The 21032-nt window shown below is 42.7% G+C and overlaps 2 protein-coding genes across 3 annotated transcripts; both read left to right on the top strand.

The window, feature by feature from the left end:
• The first annotated feature begins 9802 nt into the window (after positions 1-9802).
• sfrp2 (secreted frizzled-related protein 2) lies at positions 9803-12633 on the top strand. The gene is made up of 3 exons (XM_062388906.1): positions 9803-10408; positions 10665-10745; positions 11042-12633. The coding sequence occupies exons 1-3, from the start codon at positions 9907-9909 to the stop codon at positions 11344-11346; spliced, it is 888 nt and encodes a 295-aa protein (XP_062244890.1). The 5' UTR covers positions 9803-9906; the 3' UTR covers positions 11347-12633.
• Positions 12634-15049: 2416 nt separating this feature from the next.
• Positions 15050-19193, top strand: tnip2 (TNFAIP3 interacting protein 2). 2 transcript variants are annotated; one of them, XM_062388607.1, is made up of 6 exons: positions 15050-16297; positions 16928-17224; positions 17343-17432; positions 17554-17817; positions 17908-18024; positions 18145-19193. In XM_062388607.1, exons 1-6 carry the CDS (start codon positions 15995-15997, stop codon positions 18430-18432), a joined length of 1359 nt encoding a protein of 452 aa, XP_062244591.1. In that variant the 5' UTR covers positions 15050-15994; the 3' UTR covers positions 18433-19193. The 2 variants fall into 2 exon arrangements, with proteins under 2 accessions (XP_062244591.1, XP_062244590.1); XM_062388606.1 differs by having other exon boundaries at positions 15056-16297; positions 18142-19193.
• Positions 19194-21032: the final 1839 nt, after the last annotated feature.

Here is a 21032-nt window from a genome sequence, read left to right as displayed (position 1 = left end):
GAGTAAAGACCAAGGAACGGAGAAGATAAGAAAGACCAAGGAAAGGAGAGGGAATTCCAAGGAAAGGAAATGAGAGACTAAGAAAAGGAAAGGAAAAGAAAGACCAAGGCAAGGAGAGTTAAGACCAAGGAAAGAAAAGCAAAAGAAAGACCAGGGAAAGGGCAGACAAAGGAAAGGAAAGGAAAGGAAGACAGAGGAAAGAGTCCCCAGATGTCAACAAGAAGGCCAATCCATAATGTCCTGGTTTTAAATGTGTGACCACCGTTTGTTTTGAATCACAAGCTCTGGTCAGAACCTCACTCAGACTGAAAACTGACCTTCAAATGAAGTCTGAATCAAGGAGAAGCCAAAGCAAAGAATATAGAATGAGAGGGATGTGGCTCATTAAGCCGGCGCCTTTCACTCAGCGCTTCCACTCTTTGTGTTTGTTCCACTCAACAAAAGAAAATCTGCAAAAACAAAGAGACTTTTATCTTTCCTGTGCCCGTCTTCAACAGTTTTTATAAATGGAGGACAGACAGAATGAAACAAACAGACCAGAACCTTTCCCCCTCAGCCCCCTGCAGAAGCCACGAGCAAAGTCCCCCCCGAACCACTCCACCATCCATTACGCACACTTACGTATATATACACAAACCAGCCACATTGGCCGTGGTATAAACACAGGTGATGTGCAGCATGAGTTCACCGGCTGACCAGTGAAATCTGTTTCAGTTTGCTCCGGCTGACGACGTCCATGGGCCTCGGCTTTCTGTTGGAGCCATTAGAGCCTCGGCTGCAGAGGGAGGTCGAACCGGGAACGGTATTAAACAATTAGGGCCGTGGACACAGATGTGGGAGACAGACGGAAAAGCTCAGTGTGTGTGTGTGTGTGTGTGTGTGTGTGTGTGTGTGCGTGTGTGTGTGTGTGTGTGTGTGTGTGTGTGTGAGAGAGTTGTCTTCCTTATAGGGATAACATGCAAATCATTAAAACATGTTTTAAAGTTAAGGTTGGGGTAAGCAAGAAGTAGTTATGGTTAAGGTTAGTGCAAGCTTCCAGGAAATTAATGTAAGTTGATGTAATGACCTCTGAAGCTCTGAAGTCATGGTGTGTGTGTGTGTGTGTGTGCGTTGGGGGTTCCCAGGCCTATGAAAGTGTGCACAGTGTCCCATGTGGAGTTCATTTAATCCCTTCACTTTGAGAATACTCCTCAGAGTGTAGAAGCATAAAGCATGTGTGCATTTAAACAGTTTAGTTCACTGGACTATAAGAAGAATGGGACTCTGCGCTTTGTAATGTGCTTATATACAGTGCTGAGTGAGACGCTGTATACACCGTGGGGGTTATATACAGTGTAGAAATAGGCTGTTTATAGCAGACATATGTATGGTATGGTGGCCGTGAAGTGGAAAAACCACAAAACACAATGACAAATACGGGGAAAAAAAGAACAAATTACGTAAACACAAACATGTTTTGTCGGTTTTTCCTTCCTGTTGAAAAGACGCTTCAGGGACACCATACTATATGGGCTCCATATACAAGAGTGCTCTATGAGAAGCCCTCACTTCACAAAACGTTATTTCCCCATGCAAATGTTGTTGTTATTATTTGTTTAGATGGATTCACAGTGGGAACCATTTTTATGTTCAAGGTTTATCAAGGTTTATGATTTTAATATTCAGAAGCTAGAGCCCAGAGGTGATTAGCCAAGCTAAGCAAATAGAATGGAATAATGCTGAAACAACAAACTTCAGCTTCCTCTAAACTTCATAAATCCCAATACCTCCAATGCCATTTTCAAATTAAATCTTATTTCATCTGTTCCAAAACTGCTTTTCGAATTTAAAACCTTAATTTTCTTCAACAAACAAGAAACTGAGCAGGTCTCGTTTAATCCTCCAGTTGTAAAAGCAGCTTTGAAACCCACACACATTATAATGAATGGTATACCGAGGCTTGTATACACTGGCTGTGAAATCCGATCTGGCCTACGTCACATCTGGCACTGTGAGGCAGAGCCAGGACCATGTTTTGGTTGGAACGCCATAAGTCAATATGGTGCCATCGCCATAATTTAACCAGGACTGCCGAGCGAAGATTTGAAGGATATTTGATTAAGAGGCCGCGGAGAAAGATAAGCTCTGTCGTGGGTTTACTGTCTGCTCGTGTGCAGAAGTGTCTCGTGGCGGGCTGAGGTTTTTATCCCTCTGCAGCAAATACAAGCAGAATGTCAAACAATTAGAGGAGAAGCACTTTGGAGGGAGGCCGTTTAGTGCGATTGCTGTGGTTGGAGAAGCCCTGGGCATTAAAGGGGACCCATCATCTAGGTAATGCGAGGCCTGGTTTCAAGCGTGTGTGCGGTGATCTGTCCCCCCAAAGAGTTTGGGATAACGCCGGTTGTTTTCCGCCTCCTCTCAGCGGGACTCTGCAGGTTTAACGTGCGTCGCCCCGGGCCTGTTCCGTCTGCGTCCGCACACCATTACAACGAAACACACAAGGCACTGGCGCTACTGGAAGTCAGGACGAACCCACTCGCTTCTGGGACTGGGTTCAGGGATAGTAAAAGTCTTGGTGGTTCCCTCCGACCACACTCAGGCTGCGCTCCTCTGTGGCCATCGCAGGAGAACTCGGCGCATGGGGTTTTAATGTGGCCCTCCACTAATGAAAACAACGGGAAAGCAATGATGACATGTTCGAGGGTCCACGAGACAAATTACAATCGGTGGTTGGCGCTTTTACAAAAGCATTTGCTCCCATGGAGGAAAGTGGCTGTAAAATAAACCTGGTGGCCCAGTGGAATAAGATTATCAGACATTGTATAACAGTATGAAAAGTACAGAAGCACAGTTTCTAGCAGTAACATAAACAAACAGATGCGCATATTCAGCTGCTTTGAGGCGGACTGGTCTGGTTCTCTTTAGGAAATGACTTGTAAAACATTTTCAGTTTTCTGTTTGCAGCTTGTTCCTTTGGGGAGGAAAGCATCCTGAAAAAACACAAAACTCAACTTTCATTTGTCGCTACTTTGATTAACAATCTTTTAGTGCAACTTGTTTGTTTGTGATGGTTGTGAATGACACAAAAAGCAACTTGTTTCACCATATTTCCAGGTAGAATATGAGATGCAATGGCGGCAGAGAAGCAGATTATGCTGAAGCAGCGGTTTGAGACGTTTTTCACTGTGAAGCAACAATTGGAATCGATTAAATCTCTTGGGGGATGAGAGTATCGGTGAAAAAGCTAAAAGCTACGAAGGGATAATATGATACTCAAAAGGAAAATACACTTAGTGAAGAACCGCTGCAAGCTTATCAATCCTATTCTCTTGGGATTCTCTGGACAGAGGCCATGTTGTTCTGTCCCTTGTGTAACTTTCCTTTATATCATGATTTTATATGAATTATTGTAATTTACAAGGATAAAGTTATTATATTACAAGAAACAAGAAAACAATTGAAATAAGCAGCAGGAGATATTATTTATAACATTAAGACCTGATTGTGATAAAGTCGCAACTTTTTTCTTGTGAAATTGCCAATATTAGCAGATAAAGATATTAAACACTGCAAATATCATTTTATGGGCTATTTGCTTCTGGTTTAATCTAGATGCCTTTCATCCCTCAGCACATTTAAATTTCCTAGAGAACAATAAAGTCCGAACTCAGTCTTCTCGTGCGTGTGTGTATTTTTTGGCAGGTCAGATGTATCTGGATAAAATTACCCCAAATTACATTTAATTAAGTTAAATGGAGTTATCCGTCTTATTTGTAGTGTAAGGAAAAAATTGGGGAAATGACAAATGATTATATTGCAGGTCTGTTTTCTGTACCGTGTAATTATAATTTGATGGCTTTGCTCCATTTGGAAACTGTACAAAGAAGCAATGAGTCAAAACCTGGTTCAGAGTGAAAATCAGAGGTGAAACCAGGAAGTAGAGTTTGTCCAGAGTTTGAGCTGAACTCGGTGTAAAGTCAGTTTTTTGTTCCAGACACATACACACACTTCAACGTTACTTCAAAATAAAATGTGTCCTTGTTGTGGTGTCGCAACTGTGAATGAATACCAAACCTTTATTTACACTTGAGCCCACGTCTGGTATTCCAGGGGTCACTGTGGGTCACTTGCTCGCCCGCTTCCACCATCACTAAAATTTAGAGGGGTGGGTTTTTCGTTTTACTTTTTTTTTGTAACCCTCAAATTCCTGAGATGAAGTTATGTGAGATTATATTTCACAACACAAACTGCCAAAAGGTAAATGATCTGTGACTTCTTCCAGAGCTGCAATTTGTTCATGTCACGCAAAACATATCGTAGGAAGTTAAACACACACACAAACAGTCACACTCACACACACGCACTCACACACAGTTATTTCAAGATCATTTGTCTTTATCATCTGCATTGACAGTCTATAAACAAACCAATTGTTATTTCAAAACAAAAATATTAAGTAGTACCCTAATAATAGTCTTTTTTATCAATCTTCTCTAAAAATACTTCAATTTAGGATTTACATTTTTGCTATAAGAAGAACAAGACTTGAATAAGAGATGTTTCAAACTATGTACTATAACTAACAGTGAAGTATACAATTACAAATCAAATACACATATATCTGTAAGCTAAAATGCACACTTTTCTTTTTGAAAAGTGCTTGAACAAAGGATTCAATCTGACTGAGGATGCCGTCTCTCTTACTGGCACCAGATAAAGTTACATCCGTCCCTTTAAAGGCATTTTAGTTGTTAGAAGTTTAATGATCGTTAAATTCCTAATAAGGGTAAACGAGAAGAACTTTCACTTGTATTGAAATTCTAGTTCAAAATATCACTTTGGTAAATGTGGGCCAGAATGTGACTTAAAACCAGCACAGTAAACTTCCCTCAACGATATCAAGGTCTTTTTAAATAACATATTTTATTCTCGTTCAGTTAAAGCTCATTTTAATAATTTAGGGGGGAGAAACTACAGCAACATCCTTTTCTTAACGAGGAATGTGTGAAGGTGGCCGGGGGCACGACTCCTCCACAGGGGGTGCAGATCAGGTACGGGTCAGTCAGAAGACTCCCCTGTGGCTGCAGAGCTGCTCGTACTTTAGTCGAAGTTGTAAAGCTGCTCACAGTGTGAGTCTTCCAGATTCGGTATCGGTCAGGGGTCAGAGAGCAGGGCCCTGATGAAGGATCTGCTCGTCACACTAACATCCTGGGAGCATAAACCTGCCTGTTTGTGGATCCTGTGACACAGACCTGGACGAGGTCTCAGACTTTAGATACTGAGACGTGTCTTCAATGTTCCGGAAATAATCACACACCTGTGGGTTTGCCTTCACAATGCTGTCAGAGCTAATCGCTGAATCTGTGCTGCAAATATCAAGCTACAGCCAGGAACAGGTTAGCGTAGCTTAGCACAAAGACAGAAAATGTGGGAAACTATAAGCCTGTATCTGAAAATACACACATCTTTTCAAACCACCTCTCAGAGTTAATAATTAAAACAAAGAGGTTGTTTTCACCTGTGTGTGTTTGATGCTTTTTGTTTGGAGGATAATTGGGCAGATTTAGGTCATTTGGTGCAGATTATCTGCCCCAATAATCCTGAAGTGTGGGGGGTATACAAAATAAACTTAATGCTACCGATTGAGACAGAAACCTGTAACAGCCAATGAGAGCGAGCTGACCAGCAAGCGCCACCAACCGGATGTTGCGTACCTGTGCAGCGAGTGTACAACTCCAGTTCAAGGTGGTGGTGTTGCACCTAAACGTTGTTTGCCATCCTCCATAACAAAAACTGAAGGAGAAGAAGAAGTATCTTGTGAATTTCTGTGAGATTCCAAGTGTCTGGCATCACCCGATTCGGGCGATCAAGATGTTTTGGCCTCACTTTTGGGTGCGCGTCATGTCGCCCATCTTTATATACAGTGTATGAGTTGTGTACGTTTTATCTGTACAACAAATGAAAGGAAGTCTGATCAGAAAGAAACATGTTTCCAAAACCTATACAACCTCAAATGTCGATGCCTTAATTCAACAGAAAAGAAAAAGGCTCTAGCTCCCTCTCCACATATTTGACCACTTCTATACGTCCATGTTTCTCATACACGTCGTATCCCACAGCTGCTCTGAGCCGCCACACTGAGTCAATTAGACCTGTTCAATGGGAACATCAATTAGGCCAAGCAGGGAGCATCTATATGACTCGAGCTCTAATCCGATTAATTCCTGTTGGATGGGACAAATTCTTTCCCAAATGTCAACGTACAAGGAGTGATTGAAGTTAACAAGCTCATTAGTGCACTTTGGGACAATGTTCAGAGCTGTAGGGTTGATTCTCAGTTGGCAGTCGAGGGGCCTTGGAGGATCGGTAAAGACTCCTGCTCCTTACAATGGATCTTTTTTATTGTGTTCTAATAAATAATGATTTCAGACGACTGAGATTTAACGGACATTTGGCACTATCCTATGACTTTCGAGATGATGCTACACACTGTGCTCATTTTCCTCTTAGTGAAAACACAGTGGACCAATGGAACAGGAGAATAAACTATATTAGACTTGTGCTCCACAGACAGGATCAATTCATTGTCCGTGTCGCCTCTAATGCAACATGTTACCAGTTAGATAAGTACAGAAGATTGCTAGACCTATCCATTCCTTTATTCTGGTCAGACGTCATTTGCCTTACATCTCCTGTATGGAGCTACTTAGCTTTTCTGCACAGAATCTTTGAAAATCAAGATCAAGTAAGAAAGTGGACTTTTCAAAATGCATGCGTCCTGGTTCCCATTATAACCCTGATGGCTTTGATGGTGGACTCTTCATGAACATCCAATAAATTGATTCCTCCAACATTTCAGCCGACGCTTCTTTTGAACCTGCGCCGTACACTGTGTGATTGTGTTTGACAGCATCGTCTGGCCCTCGACTCTTTATGAAGACAGGAAGGAGAAGGTGAAGGGGGGGGGGGGGGTAGAACAACGAATGACAGATGGACCAGAGGGTCTGACAAGCTGTGTCTCATTTTCCGAGTTGTAATGAGAACCCGCTGGGGTGACTTTAGGCACAGGCCCAGGATCAGTTTACCTCTGTCCTGAGCCCCTGACTTTTACTGTCTGTGAAACCCTATTGTTAATGCAGGCTGCATGTTTTCTGTGTTTGGAGGAATAAAGCCTGCGTGGTAAAGCATGATCACATCCAATCCCTCTATCCACTGTTGATCCTTTTCCTTCATTTATACCCTTTAACTCATCAGGATGAACTCAAGCATCTGGGAAGGATCAGCTTGACTAGTTTAGCACATGTTTTATATTTACTTGATGCCCCAGGAGCCGGCGTACGAGGCATCAGCCGTCTGTTTACGGATGATCACCGAGAAGGTTAGCAAGTGACCTACCACGTACAGTTTGGCCAGATGACCTACTGCTCACCTAGAAGGAGTCCAGTTGCAGGTTAACAGGGGGCTCCAGCTCCTAAATGGTGGTATAAGTGTTTCAACAGAGAGCTGAATAGAACTAACACACTTTTAAGGAGCTGGGATGGGGGGGGGGGGGGGGGGGGGGTCACCCTATAAAAGCAAGGTAAACCTTTGACACTGACTGAAGAACCAGTTAAGTCCCCGGCTCCTAATGTTGTTAATCCTGATAGATTTCAAAGACGTTTTTTGCTCTTTAAAGAGTTAAATTCACCGAAATTACAGATCTCAAATGTTTTCTTAAGAATTAATTCAGAAGGAACGCTCCCTATTACAAAAGCATGTTCACTGGATCATTCAGATTAACAAAGACACTGTTTCTGGAAATAGATATTGTTTTGTCAAAGTAATAGATCTATGATTTAAATGTAAAAAAATCTCAGATCATTCACTAAAGTCGCTTTCAGACATGAACTCCTGAAATTATCCAGACGGGCTAATTGTGAGAACGCAAATGTCCAAGTCAGTTGCTCTGGATTATCTCCAGACCTTTTTCCTCCCAACCCCCTGATTAAAATCTCAGAAGAATGTCCGAGTGTGAGAATACAACAGGAAAAAAGACCGTGAACGGAACAAGAAGAAAACCAATATCTCAGGACAAGATGTTTCAAGAGCTTTTGGGGTTAATGTCCAACTTCAGTGTCGGTGTGCTAGAGACAAAAACTCCATTATACCAAACAGCACTTTTCTAGTCTGATTGAACGCTCAAGGTCAATATATATATTTATAAATCTAGAAAAAGGAAACATCAGTCATAATGATGTGTCATATTTTCAGATAAACCAACCAACCACCAACACAGAGAAATTATGAGATTTATCCTTGAATCCTAACTTTTTGATTGATGACTGAAATGTCAGGGACAGATTCCTCCATAAATAAACCCCTTCGATAAACTTACCGGTAAGAAACTCTGATTTCTGAAACAAATTTTGACATTGTCACACCACAACAGATACAGCATGTGTCCCCACAACTGCAGCTTTGCTCTCCTGAGAGTGAACAATGTAGATCCATGAGGCATTTTAATTAATTCATTATCTCTCGTTCAGGAGACGGGAAGCACTTCCTGTCTCGCCAGCAGAAAAGCAGTGTAACACCTCATTTAAGGGTGCAGTAAGGTATTAATAAAACACTCTTTAAATAAACCAGACTTGCAAAAAATATTTAATAGGTTCTGTTTTGTATATGGAAAGAAAAACAAGCGATGTGGGAACTGACCAGAAATATCCTATTAGTTCAATTCTGCTAAAAAAACAAAATCTTGGCACACGTTGAGCTATAAACTTTAATGACATGTTTAATTCCGAACAAATAAACTACAGCTGTGTTTTCAATGCAAACAGTTTTTCCTGTATTTAATGCAAGTGACTCATAACGTTTTTTGAATGATTGAAGGAGCTGCCGTGTGGACAAGGTAAGAGAGGCCGAGCTGTGACTATAGAGGAATCAACATGTGCCACTGGATGGGTTTGGGAACAGGTTTGATCATCACTAAATATACCTGTAGTTGTTTTGGGGGAACATAAATTGTGCTCCATTGTACACAGGGGTTCAGTGGAGGCCTCAGTCCACAGACATGTCTCAGTCTGGGAAAGTGAAACCAAGATATCTGCATTTCTTGAAATAACATATGGGAAAATACACCTTTGGGATTTGGGTGACCTGAACCAGTTGAGTTTCTTGAACCTTTTACATTCGAGCCTGGAGTGCTGCTTTATTTCACCTCCTTCCCAGGGAGCAAGAGGAAGGTGAAGCCTGAGAAGAACCACACGGCTGCACGGCTGCAGACCAGACTGTAGCTCAAGGGGGTCTGGGGCAGTGGATGGGAGCCAGAGCCCTGAGCAGGAGGAGGCAGATTCGGTTTCACCCCCGAGTGCGTGCTGAATGGAGGTCTCCCTCTCACACCAATATTTCATCATGTGTGGGTATGAACCTGCAGGCCTGCCCATGAGGATTTCACTGCTGTATACTCCTAATGATGGAAAATGAACGCTCCACTGAACAGAGCTAAATGCCCCCACTGACAACATTCACAAAGTATTTACAGTGCAGGCCCGAGAACAGCAAAGTGAGGGATCACTCCTAACTGTGGAGTTTAATGAGGAAAACCTGTCACACACGGTTTGTTAAAATTTCAATGAAGGGCAGGAGATGAGGGAAATTGTTAAGAGGACAACTGGTAATAAAATACTATGAACTATAATTAGAAATAAAGGAGGAAATCAAAAGAGGATTTGCTTTGATTTAAACTGATCCGCCAGGTTTCACCTGATATGAGGAGACCAAGCGCGTCTTTACGCACAACATCCAGACTCCACCCAGACATGCCTGGAAGAAAACCCCTCGTTCCAGTCGTGGGCTGGCCACTGACAGAAGCTGCATCCACGCTGACTGATGCTCAACAGACCCTGATTACCCGTCTGTGCTCACAACTTTTACGCACAAGACAAGATGAGAGCCTTGGTTTCAGCCGCGACGTTTCTGTGGGTGATCGCGATACCCTGCACGGAAGCCATCCACGGAATGTATAACTTTGGCCAGCACGAGTTATTCTACAAGAAGAACCACTGCAAGCAAATCCCTGCTAACCTCCTGCTGTGCCACGACATCGAGTACACGGAGATGCGCCTCCCGAACCTGCTCGGACACGAAACCATGAACGAGGTTCTGCAGCAAGCCTCGTCCTGGATCCCGCTGGTGCAGAAGCAATGTCACCCGGACACGAGAAAGTTCCTCTGCTCCCTCTTCGCGCCCGTGTGTCTGGACGAACTGGACGAGCCCATCCAGCCGTGCAGGTCCCTGTGCGAAAGCGTCAAGCAGGGCTGCGCGCCCGTGATGTCCGCGTTCGGCTTCCCCTGGCCGAAGATGCTGGACTGCGACCGTTTCCCGCTGGACAACGACCTGTGCATTCCCCCGGCAGGCATCGACAACTTTGTGCCAGCCACCAAGGAGGGTATGGTTTTGTTTGCATGTGTTGAAAGAAGCACACTTAAATGCCAAATTCCTAAAAATAGATATATTATCTTTAACTTCTTCATAAAGTTTATATGTATACAACATATTTGTCTCCATGCGTTGCACCAGGATGTGTTTGCTACTTATTCTGATCAGTAAAAAACATTCTTGTCATGAATTATGTCAAATTATCTAATTAGCAGGTTATTAGTTCAATCATCACTGATCAGTTGTGTCTCATTTGTTTGTTTCAGTGCCCAGAGTGTGCGATGCTTGCAAGGAAACGGACGAAAATGACAACGAAATTGTTGACAACCTGTGTAAGAATGACTTTGGTAAGTATGCCCCAATCCATTTTTACTAGAGCACCGGTTCCTGAGGGGCCTCAAGGGGTCATGAAGGGAGGTTCCAGGGGACCCCAGGCAATAAGGGGGACACATTTCACTGTCGGACAAGTTAAACTTCACAAGAAGGTTCCACAAAACAATAAGTGGTTTGGCCAAGATTTCTCTCCCGACTTTCATGTCACCTGATGCAAGCATGTTAGCTCCATACCAACTGTAAACACACGTGTCTTTCATCACAAGAGGACCATCTGTATAAAAACATATCTGTGTGTTATATCTTTCAGCTCTGAAGATCAAAGTGAAGGAGATCTCCTACATCAACGGCGACACCAAGATAGTGCCGGAGACCAAGAGCAAGACCATCTACAAGCTGAACGGCGTGACGGAGCACGACCTGAAGAAGACGGTGCTGTGGCTGAGGGACGGCCTGCAATGCATCTGCGAGGAGATGAACGACATCAACGCCGCCTACCTGGTCATGGGCCAGAAGAGGGACGGCCATCTGGTCATCACCTCGCTGAAGCGCTGGCAGAAGGGACAGCGCGAGTTCAAGAGGATCTCACGCAGCATCCGCAAGCTGCAGTGTTAGGAGGCAGAGAAGAAAACAAACTGCATGTGTTACTGTTGAAGTTAAAGTTCAGTCGAGCTCTTCCCCCGTTCAAATTTCAGCATTGCCGTCAAGTAAAGTCCAACAAAGAAGTTTTCCCGGGCATTTAAAGACTCATCGCTTCATGTGTCAGCCACTGGTTCGTCATTTAAAATGCTAGATTCAGGAAAAAAAGGTCATATGGGGCCCAGACAGGGCTAAAATAACTTTACAATAACTTTATTTGAGCCTGCATTTTCCGTTTTAGGCCAATACATTGCAACTAAGGTTAAACTACTTTAAACGGCAACCTCCGGATTCTAAAAAATACAAATTAAATCGGGTGCAGACATTCATCTGACTTTCATCCAATGATTCCCATTCATTTTGCATTGGCCCCGTTAATGCAGAGGCCAGTTCTCAAGCGCTGTGTCCTTCCCTGGGGAGCTGTCTTCGCTGTCACCTCATTAATTGCAGTTAATTGCCCTCGGCCTCCTTCCCATGGGCAGACTGGATCCCTAATTGCATGGTTAGAGTTCTGAATCCAGGATTATAAAATGACTGACTCTAATAATCATTGGCAGATGAGGCCTACTGTTAAATCCTGCCGAAAGGTTGAGTTTTATTAGACTTAAAAAAATACGTTTCTTTTGTCTACTTCTGTGCGGAGGCCTCAAACTGTGTTAAATCCTCAGAATTCCTATTGAAGAAGTCAAAGGCCTTGACTGGACAGGACTCTAATTCAGGTTCATTAAAGTCTTTCTAAATTTGGTATTCGCTTCCTACAGTTACAGACATTGAGTCACTTTGTTAGGGAAGCTATGATCCTGTATCTGAGACTAACATAAAGATATTGGTGTTTTTGTATTCTTTCCGTTTTCTCCAGCAAAAAAGAAGAAGATGAGAGATAGCTGGCTATATTCTCTGCCTGTTCCACATTTGTAATATTCTTGATAAACCTTTTGTACTTGAGCCACTGCATATTTTTCTACCACAATATGATAAAAAACCTAAATATTTTTCTACTCCGTCTGGACTTTCCCACGTCAGTTAAGCTTTTATGTAAACTTCATCCTGTTGTTTGAGTAACACAAGTTGGTTTTTGTCCTGGTGTTTAATGTTGATTATCTGAGTTTGTGGTCGGTGGTTTATAACTGTGTGGTGGTGTGTATGTGTGCAATGTAAAGTTTGTTTTTCTTGGAAAGTATTACTGTGTAAATATCTAATACTGTCCGTTTTATCCTGTGTAATGTTTCCAGCTATTAAAAGTTGCCAACATGTTTTTTGAAATTGCTCATGAACTGAGTGTTGTTTTAAAAAGAAAACTAACAAGCTGACAATACGAAGGTTAAGTTCAATAGGAGAAGGAAAACAAAACACTTACTAATAGATAATAACATGGCCACAGATAGAGGATCAATTTAAAGTCTTGCAGAATCCGCTGTTAAACAGCGCCCTCTTGTGGAAGTCGACTGTAAAACTTGCGTAACGTTTGCTGCCACGTCTGTGATCTTAAGATCTTTGTTTACAGTTTTTCTCCAATAAAATAATAAACCTCTTTAACTTCTTGACAGTATCAGTTGTGGGGAATTTTGGCCGTTAATCGTCACGGAAATGCTTTTATTTTGACACGACGCTGTGACCGTGCCTTTCTGAGAAACATGTTGCACCTGTTTGGTCTTTGTTCCTGATACTCGTTTGTTTTTCATAACTTGATTACTGTGGGAAATTCTGGTTCATCTCACCAACTGTACCAGAAATGACACCACAGGCTTTTAAAATATTCAACATTAGTCTTTGTTTATGAAACGTTCAAGAGTTTATTTCCTACCTAGTACTTTTAAACTAACAAGTGTTCTCTCGCTCTTTAACTTTTATTTCATGCCCTCTCAGATAACTCTTTGTTTCTCTTTCTCTATCACACTTCGGATACTGGGGGAGGGAGGGATCGAAACCACTAACCTTCAAGTTAGCGCACAACCCTCTTCACCTCCTGGGCCCTAGCTGCCCAAGTGACATCTTCAAATTGTTTGGATTATACAAAAGTACATTATTCATAAATGTAGAAGTTCTGAAATTTTAAAACTTCTTTGCATTTTTGCTTCAGAATGACTTAAAATGATTTAATCATCAAAATAGATGGTGATTAATTTGCTGTCAACCATTTGGTAACATTTATCCTGATGTTATTCGGCCTGATAGTTGACTGCATTGACATTTAATGCAAGGCAAAGGAAACCCTTGAGAAAAACAGATTTAAATTCACAAGATCCAGATCTTTATTTGGATCTTCACTAAATTACACACACTCATAAATATCCGTCCAAGAAACATTTTTTTCATTAAGATCCACGTTTTATTCTCTGAGAAATCTGTGAAAACACCTTATCCTGCGATGTTAAAGAAAGTGATCAAATTTTTTGGACCCGCACCAACTTAACAGTACCTTCCCTAAACCATAACAAACCTTTCCACCAATTTTCATGGTAATCTGTCCGATTAAAACACAATATCCTTGTCGTGGTAAAAATGCACCGACATGTTGCGGCACACATGGTCCTTATCAGGGTGAGTGACCTTATTTGCCTTTTTTACGTTTCCCCATTTGTTTGAGGGGCTTCATCTGTGTATTCTGATTTGTTGGGATCTCCAGACATTTTCGTTTATCCAGGTCCATCACAGCGACGTCCCATGAGCTGCTGAGAGTTATCACATGAGTCGAGGTGTGAACCAAATGAGGAAGAGAGGGGACGCCACATTCACCTCACCGCTGTCTTCTTCACCACCATGAATAACAATGTGAGCTCAACATGATCGACCACAAACATAAGGTATCTGTGACTCACAAATTCCATCCTGACAACCCCCTCTTCACACCTTGCTATTCATATGACTCTGGCCACTGTCACATGACAACCATGTGACTTTAATGAGTCACAACGTGACATTATAGTGGGATTGGCCCAGAAATACCTGGGACTCCCCAAGGGACAGTAGAGCTTAAGAAGCCCCTTGAATGAATGTCTTTAAGAAAAACTCTACACTCTACTTATTCTGTCTAGACAGTTTCACTATGACCTGTCTCAGAAATACAGGGTTCATATAGTTCAGGGTGCAATCACAGTTTTACTAATGTAGTTTAAGAATCCTTAAACTACATTATAACAACTATAGAACAGTTGGTTGGACAAAAGTTGCAGATGAACTGATAGTAAATGGTTATTTGTGCAATCTCATTATATTCAATTGTGGATTAGTCAGTCACTTGAACAGGTAATATAGAGGAAGTGATTAAACCAACTTCTCAGATATGCACAGTCACTACACAGGATGATATCACAGGCGTGTTACATTAAAGTAAATCATCATGAGGCCAAACTGGCACTATAGTTTTATTTACACTGGCCATGTGTAATCTGATATTTCCAAAGTTTCTGAAAGCTGAGATGACCGGGGAGGGAATATTATGATCCAGTCAGTCATACTCATATGAGTCATGTAATAGTCTGGAGAGCTAAAACACACACACACACACACACATACAGTAGCATGTACACAATTCAAGTTACATCACAACAAAATTCAATTACATCCCAATGAAGCCTTAGGTAGTCAAAATAATACATGATCAATAAAGTTGAACAAACAAAACATAATGACATTAATGTTAAATGTATATGGATTGTGGGTTTAATGTATGTGGAGTATTTGGTGTATATAGAGTATGACGTGTACATTGTGGTATAAATATTTGGAGTTTAGCGAGTATGAACTGTACATTGTAATATATTTGGAGTATATGGAGTATATAGAGAGCATTGTAATATATAAATAGGAGTATATGGAGTATTTGGGAAATTTACTGCAACAGGTGAAATGCCCTGATGTGACGTTCAGGGGGCGTGATGAGTGTCGGTGGAAACTCTGTAAACTACCTTTGGGGGAAAGTCATCTTCTGAATGTGTAATCGTTTAGGAATTGTCACATTAGACAATTCTACCAGGGGACTTCATCTTATTAGGGCCTTTTTATTACCCTTAGTTTCTGTTCCACCCAAAAACAACAACAACAACAACAACACGATTAATCTATAGTGTTATTTCAACTTTATTTTTAACCTTAATTTTCTCGGTAACGTCTTGGCTAATTTAAGAAACTGGAAACAAAAAATGACTCTTGTAGGAAACACTTGCTCAAGGGAACTAAAATAACGTAATAATAACGGCTTTCGCTGGGAGTGCTGGAGTTTACGACGGCTGTGAACGCAGTGCGCGGGGATCCTCTAGCTTAGCCTTTAGCAATGAAACTAGCTTAAAAAGTTTATAGCACGCGTTTTAATAAAAACAAATGGTTCGTGTCCCGTGTTGTTCTTGTAGTTGCGGGGCTCGGCGGCATGTGAACGCAATGGGCCGCCGGTGACGGCGGGTCTCGGAGCAGGCAGGGCTCCAAAAAGTACAGGGGGAAGTTCCCCAGGAAATCCCCCTTTCTGTTCGGGGATATTATTCTCCTGCTCGCCTGCGCCTCGGACAACATCCTCGGTGCAGATCCTCGGTGAACGACGCGGGAGCAGCTTGTCAGATGTTGGATTATTAACACAAACATTTTCCTCCTCCTCCTCCATATTTTGTCTTCACATCCACCAATCTCCGCCATGGATAATGTCGGCGCGAGCACGGAGGACAAGATCCGGAGCTTCAGCACCATCACCAGCCTGTATCACGAGACGCGGCAGGAGACCGAGCTGCTGAACAAACAGATCCACGTCAAGGACAACATCATCGCGGACCTGAAGGCGAGGCTGGGCCGGTACGAGCGGCTCTACATGTCGGTGGGCGACGACGAGTCGGTGGTGGTCGGTCCCTCCAAGTCGCTGCTGGAGAGCCTGTGTCAGGAGATCTGCAAGCTGAAGCAGCGGGGCAGCGACGCCGAGTTCAAGGCGTCGCGACAGGAAGAGGTACAGATGTGTTCTCTGGGCTTGTGGGGGGTTTGAGCGTCAAATGGCAGCTGGAGGAAAGTTACTTCAACTGGATGTTAGATGTATTTTCACTGGAGTGAGAAGTTAAAACCGGTTAAATGTTTGTTGGAGTAATATTTCCTTCGTGTTTACGTTCTTTCTTTTCTTTTTTTTTAAGAATGTCTGTGATAATCTTCTTAGTTTAGTTTCTGTCTTGTTTCTTAAACATCTTTCTTTCACTTTTCTTTTGTTTTCATTTTTTGTGTCTTTTCTCTTCTTAAGCTTATTTTAATTTCCAATTTTCCCTAAAGCATTTATTTCTTAAATTTTTCCAGTCTTTTATTCTTAAACATATTTATTTCATTTCCCCCTTTTTTTTTGCTTTTCTCTTTCATTGTATTCCCTGAAGCATTTTCATCCTTAATTTTAGCTTACAACTTTCTTCTATTTTGAAAATAAGTTCCTGAATATGTTCCGTCTCATCTGCAGTGAAATAATTAGACAAACAGTTTGAAGAAGAAACATCAAACAGAGCAATATTAGTGGCAATAATATAACCATGTAGTATATATTTAACACTCTACACACTGCCATGCTCATGCGCTCCATCTCCCTTGTTCTCCCCTCCAGGAGATCCAGAGGCTGACCTCGCAGCTCAGAGACAAGGAGCTGGAGCTGGAGAACGTCAGGTGTCAGCCCGACCACGAGAAGGACCGCGAGATCCAGAGGCTGCGCTCGGCCCTGGAGGAGAGGGAGCGCTGCGAGGCCACCAGATCCGTCCTCTGCACCTCCCTGGTGGAGGAGGCCGACCAGCTGCGGGGGCAGCTCGGCGCCACAGTCAAGGTGTGCCAGGAGCTGCTGGCAAGGCTGGAGAGGAAGGACGGAGGAGCGGTAGAGGAGATCCCCCATCAGCAGAAGGCTAAGGAGGTGTGTGGAAGGGTTTGGACTCTGTGGGGTCTTTCCTCAAAACAATCCTGATTTGTCTCACACATTCGAATCCAGCGATATTACCCTGCTCTAACTTTTCTTTAATTGTTTTCCACAGACGGCAGAGTCCTCTGACATGAGCGGTGTCAACACTCAAATCGTTCAACTTCAGGAGGAGAATAAACAGCTGAAGCAGCGAGTGACATATGTAAGTCTCCATCAATACTTATGGGCTTAAATACAACATCAGTCGAATGTTATATTCAGTATTGAATAGTAATATTGACACATTATCAAATGGTCTAAACTCATAACTGATTCTTTTGCAGGTGCAGGGTTTGAACTCCCAGTGGCAGAAGTACGACTCCAGCCGGGAGGACTACATCCGAGGTCTGTGTCAGAGGCTGAAGGAGAGCACTGGGCCGGGCCTGATGCCTGCGCTGGGTTCGGTCAGCACTGGGTTGCTTCATCACGAAATCTCCAGGCTCAACGGCTTACTGGAAGAGAAGATGAGCGAGTGTGCGCGGCTGGAAAGAGACGTGGATGACACGAGGAGGAAGGACCAAGAGCGCATCCAGACATTGGAGCAACAGGTTGGTTGTATTTTATTGTCTGTGTGTCTTCTGCTAAATGGAATCTGATTCAGCACATGTGTAATGTTTTTGTTTCTTGTCGTTCCTCAGGTTATAATCTACACAGACGACTTTAAGTCGGAGCGCAGAGACAGAGAGCGAGCACAGGGCCAGATCCAAGACCTGAAGGAGCAGGTCTATCAGTTGAAACAGCAGCTACACAAACAGGTGAGACAACGGCCCCTTCAATGAGGAAGCATTCACTTCTTCCAGGGTTTTAGCATCTCCCAGTCTGTGTGTGTGGCTTGTACAACCCTGACTGTGTATGTGTCTATTGGTTTTCAGCAGGGAGCCACCAGAGAGAACAGATGTGTGGTCCCCATGTGTCGCGTGCACATAGGACACAGGATCTCCACGCGGCGACACAAGGACAATACGGAGCATCTACTGAGGACCACCGCCGAGACGCAGCAGCAGCTGCAGCAGCAGCCAGCAGCTGCCGCCGCCACGTCGAGCCCCGCCTGGAGCGAGTGCCAGGACCTGTCCGAGCTGCAGTGCCCGCGCTGCATGGCTAAGTTCAGTGACGCGGACACGGCAGAGTACCTGAAACACTGGGAGGAATGTGCCAAACTGTAAGCGAACACTCATTCGGAAAAGACAGTCATTTGCTGACAGTAACTGAACACTGACGAGCAGCACTACACGGCAGAAAATAACCTGAGTGGAGTTTCCATTGTCGGGAAGGCGTGACTACAAATGAATCAATTGATGTGAAATGTTTGTACATAGAGAAACAAAAGTGTACAACCCCCAGTTCCCCTGTCACAGGAGAAATGAGTTCATCAGGCCTTTAGTTGAAACGTGTCAGGTTCTGAGTCCTGGGGCAACACATGGGGTTATAGTGGAGGGGGGAGAGGATGTCGATGCAATATATCAAATATCATATACCTCAATATGTCCAATTACAAATCTGTTGCACTTTCTTGACATTTAGCCCAAAACTAATTGTAGGATTGTACGATTTTAAAGATCCATAAGCTTCTTATTTTGGAACTAGTTATCTAGTCAATAATGTGGTGCTATTCATAGTTTATTTTTGATCGAACTTGACATATTTTTTTTAATGTAAATTATCTACTAAACAAATTTAAAATATAACTTAATATTTATTCTTCTTGCATATATAGGAGGAGGCAGATCATTTAAGTGCAATGCCTTTTTTATTTTTCCGCCAAAGCCAAGAAATATATATTTCTTAACTCGAAAGTTTTTGAGATTCACTTTTTTTTTTTTTTTTTAACTGATTGCATCCCAACTGACATAATGCTTATTTTCTGTGATACCTGGTGCAGTTTTTCTGGACCTGGCACATTATTTTTGTAATAAAAAAACTGTTCACCCACCTTCTGTAGCTCATGGTGATTTATATACTTTTTAAATGTTCATTATGCTGTGGCGTATATTTAAATTCTCATGTCAGTCTGCAGCCTGGGGCTGTAACCGCAGATCACAGCCTGACCTCGGAAATGTGCGCGCTACTTAATCTAAGTGTGTATGTCTTTTATTGTGCGTCTATCTGTGTCACGTGTGTGTGCATGGTGGAAAACCCCTTCCCAGCGTTGCCTGAATGGGCACGCTGTACTGTGACAGCCAGATTCCCAGCTGTTGTGTGGCTGAAGCAAACACTGCAGGGGCGCGGTAGTTCGAGTTACATCCAACATTTTATATACACAACCCTCAACAACTGCCTCACAAACAAGACACTGACTATAAACAAAACTCTGCACTCCGTGGTTATGAAGTATCATTTTGACACACGCAGCCGTGCTGGGTGAATCAGTTGTCATGGGGTTTGGTGTAGTAAGCACAGGAAGCTGGACATCCCCTGCTCAAAAAGGAAGTAGGCAGTTGCCGTGCATATAAAAGTTGCAGCCTAACAATAGTGGTTGTTTCTGCGTGCGGGGGAACATGCACACCTTCAGATGCATTGTTCTCAGATCACAGAGCACCGTGTTTAAAGTCAGACTATATAACTTTAAAAGGAGCAGGTATGAATTAAAAGAGTAAAAGTAGCTCCTACTGAGCATTGAGTTGCATGACTTGCTTGAAATACCATATAAACCAAATTCTATATTCTCAGTTAAAATGAAATCAAGCTGATTGAAATGCAATTTTGATATTTTGGAGAAATATGCAAATCAGATTGATACTATTCGTCTGTTTGATAAAGACACTAAGCATTCTGTTAGCTAAACTTAGCACCAGCCGGGCATGACTCCATCGGAAGGTCTGAGGAACCTCCCCACCCCCGACTTTTAAATCCAAGATGGCCGTTCAGTGTATCATCAGTAGTTAAAGTAGTAATTTTACTTCTTATTAGCACTGCTGTTAACTAAATGTGTCGTACACATAGTGCTGTCCAGTTAATCTGTGGACGTGTGGGTTAGTATGCGTGAAATGCTTATGAACTGTTATTTTAATGGAACTCGACAGAAGTCTGTGGTAAGGAAGATAGCAATCATTTGTTTAGCTCTGTCCAATGTTAAGAATCAATCAAGCTAACATCTTTACGGTTCATGGATAAACGTGTAAAGCCTATAGGAGGACTTTGGAACTACAGCGCTAAGCTAGGCTAGCTGGTTAACTTTCTGTTTCCATGATAAGCTAACTCAACTGCTAGCTAGCTTCAAATTTATGATAGGCTACCGACAATCTTCTCATCCAACTCTGTGATGGTTGCAAATAAGAAGTGGGGGGAAATGAAAACTTCACATATCAAAATAAAAAAGTTTGTACCTTGTTCACGTTCCCGAGTTTTCAGTGACACGTGGCGTCATCCCATGATTACCTCTCTCTACGGTGATAACACACATTAGTTAGCTCGGGAAGATGTTTGTGGCCGAATTAGTTTCAAACACTTTATTTCATTTACCCGAACACACACCAGCCTTTCTGTAATTCACGAGGCCACAAATGAGCAAGTTTAATTTTGGCTCTGAGGGGAAACTTGAGTATCTTGTCTCTAAGTCAACCACATGCACATTGGCAGAAGAACACAGGGGCCTCGAGAAAAGGCTGTGATCTATCTGTCAGGGATTCTCCCCCGGCGCACACCTACGCATTTACAAAAGGGTCTAAGTGACTGAACTCTACCCACCAATCTGAGGGTGGAAAAAAAAATAGGTCACAAGTCCCCACCTGAGTGTCTGAGAACTTTGTTTAAGAGACGGAGAATA

Source organism: Platichthys flesus, chromosome 5 (assembly GCF_949316205.1).
Source record: "Platichthys flesus chromosome 5, fPlaFle2.1, whole genome shotgun sequence".
Taxonomy (NCBI): Eukaryota; Metazoa; Chordata; class Actinopteri; order Pleuronectiformes; family Pleuronectidae; genus Platichthys; species Platichthys flesus.
Note: the sequence above shows the minus strand (reverse complement) of the source record. Positions and strands in the feature narration are given on the sequence as shown.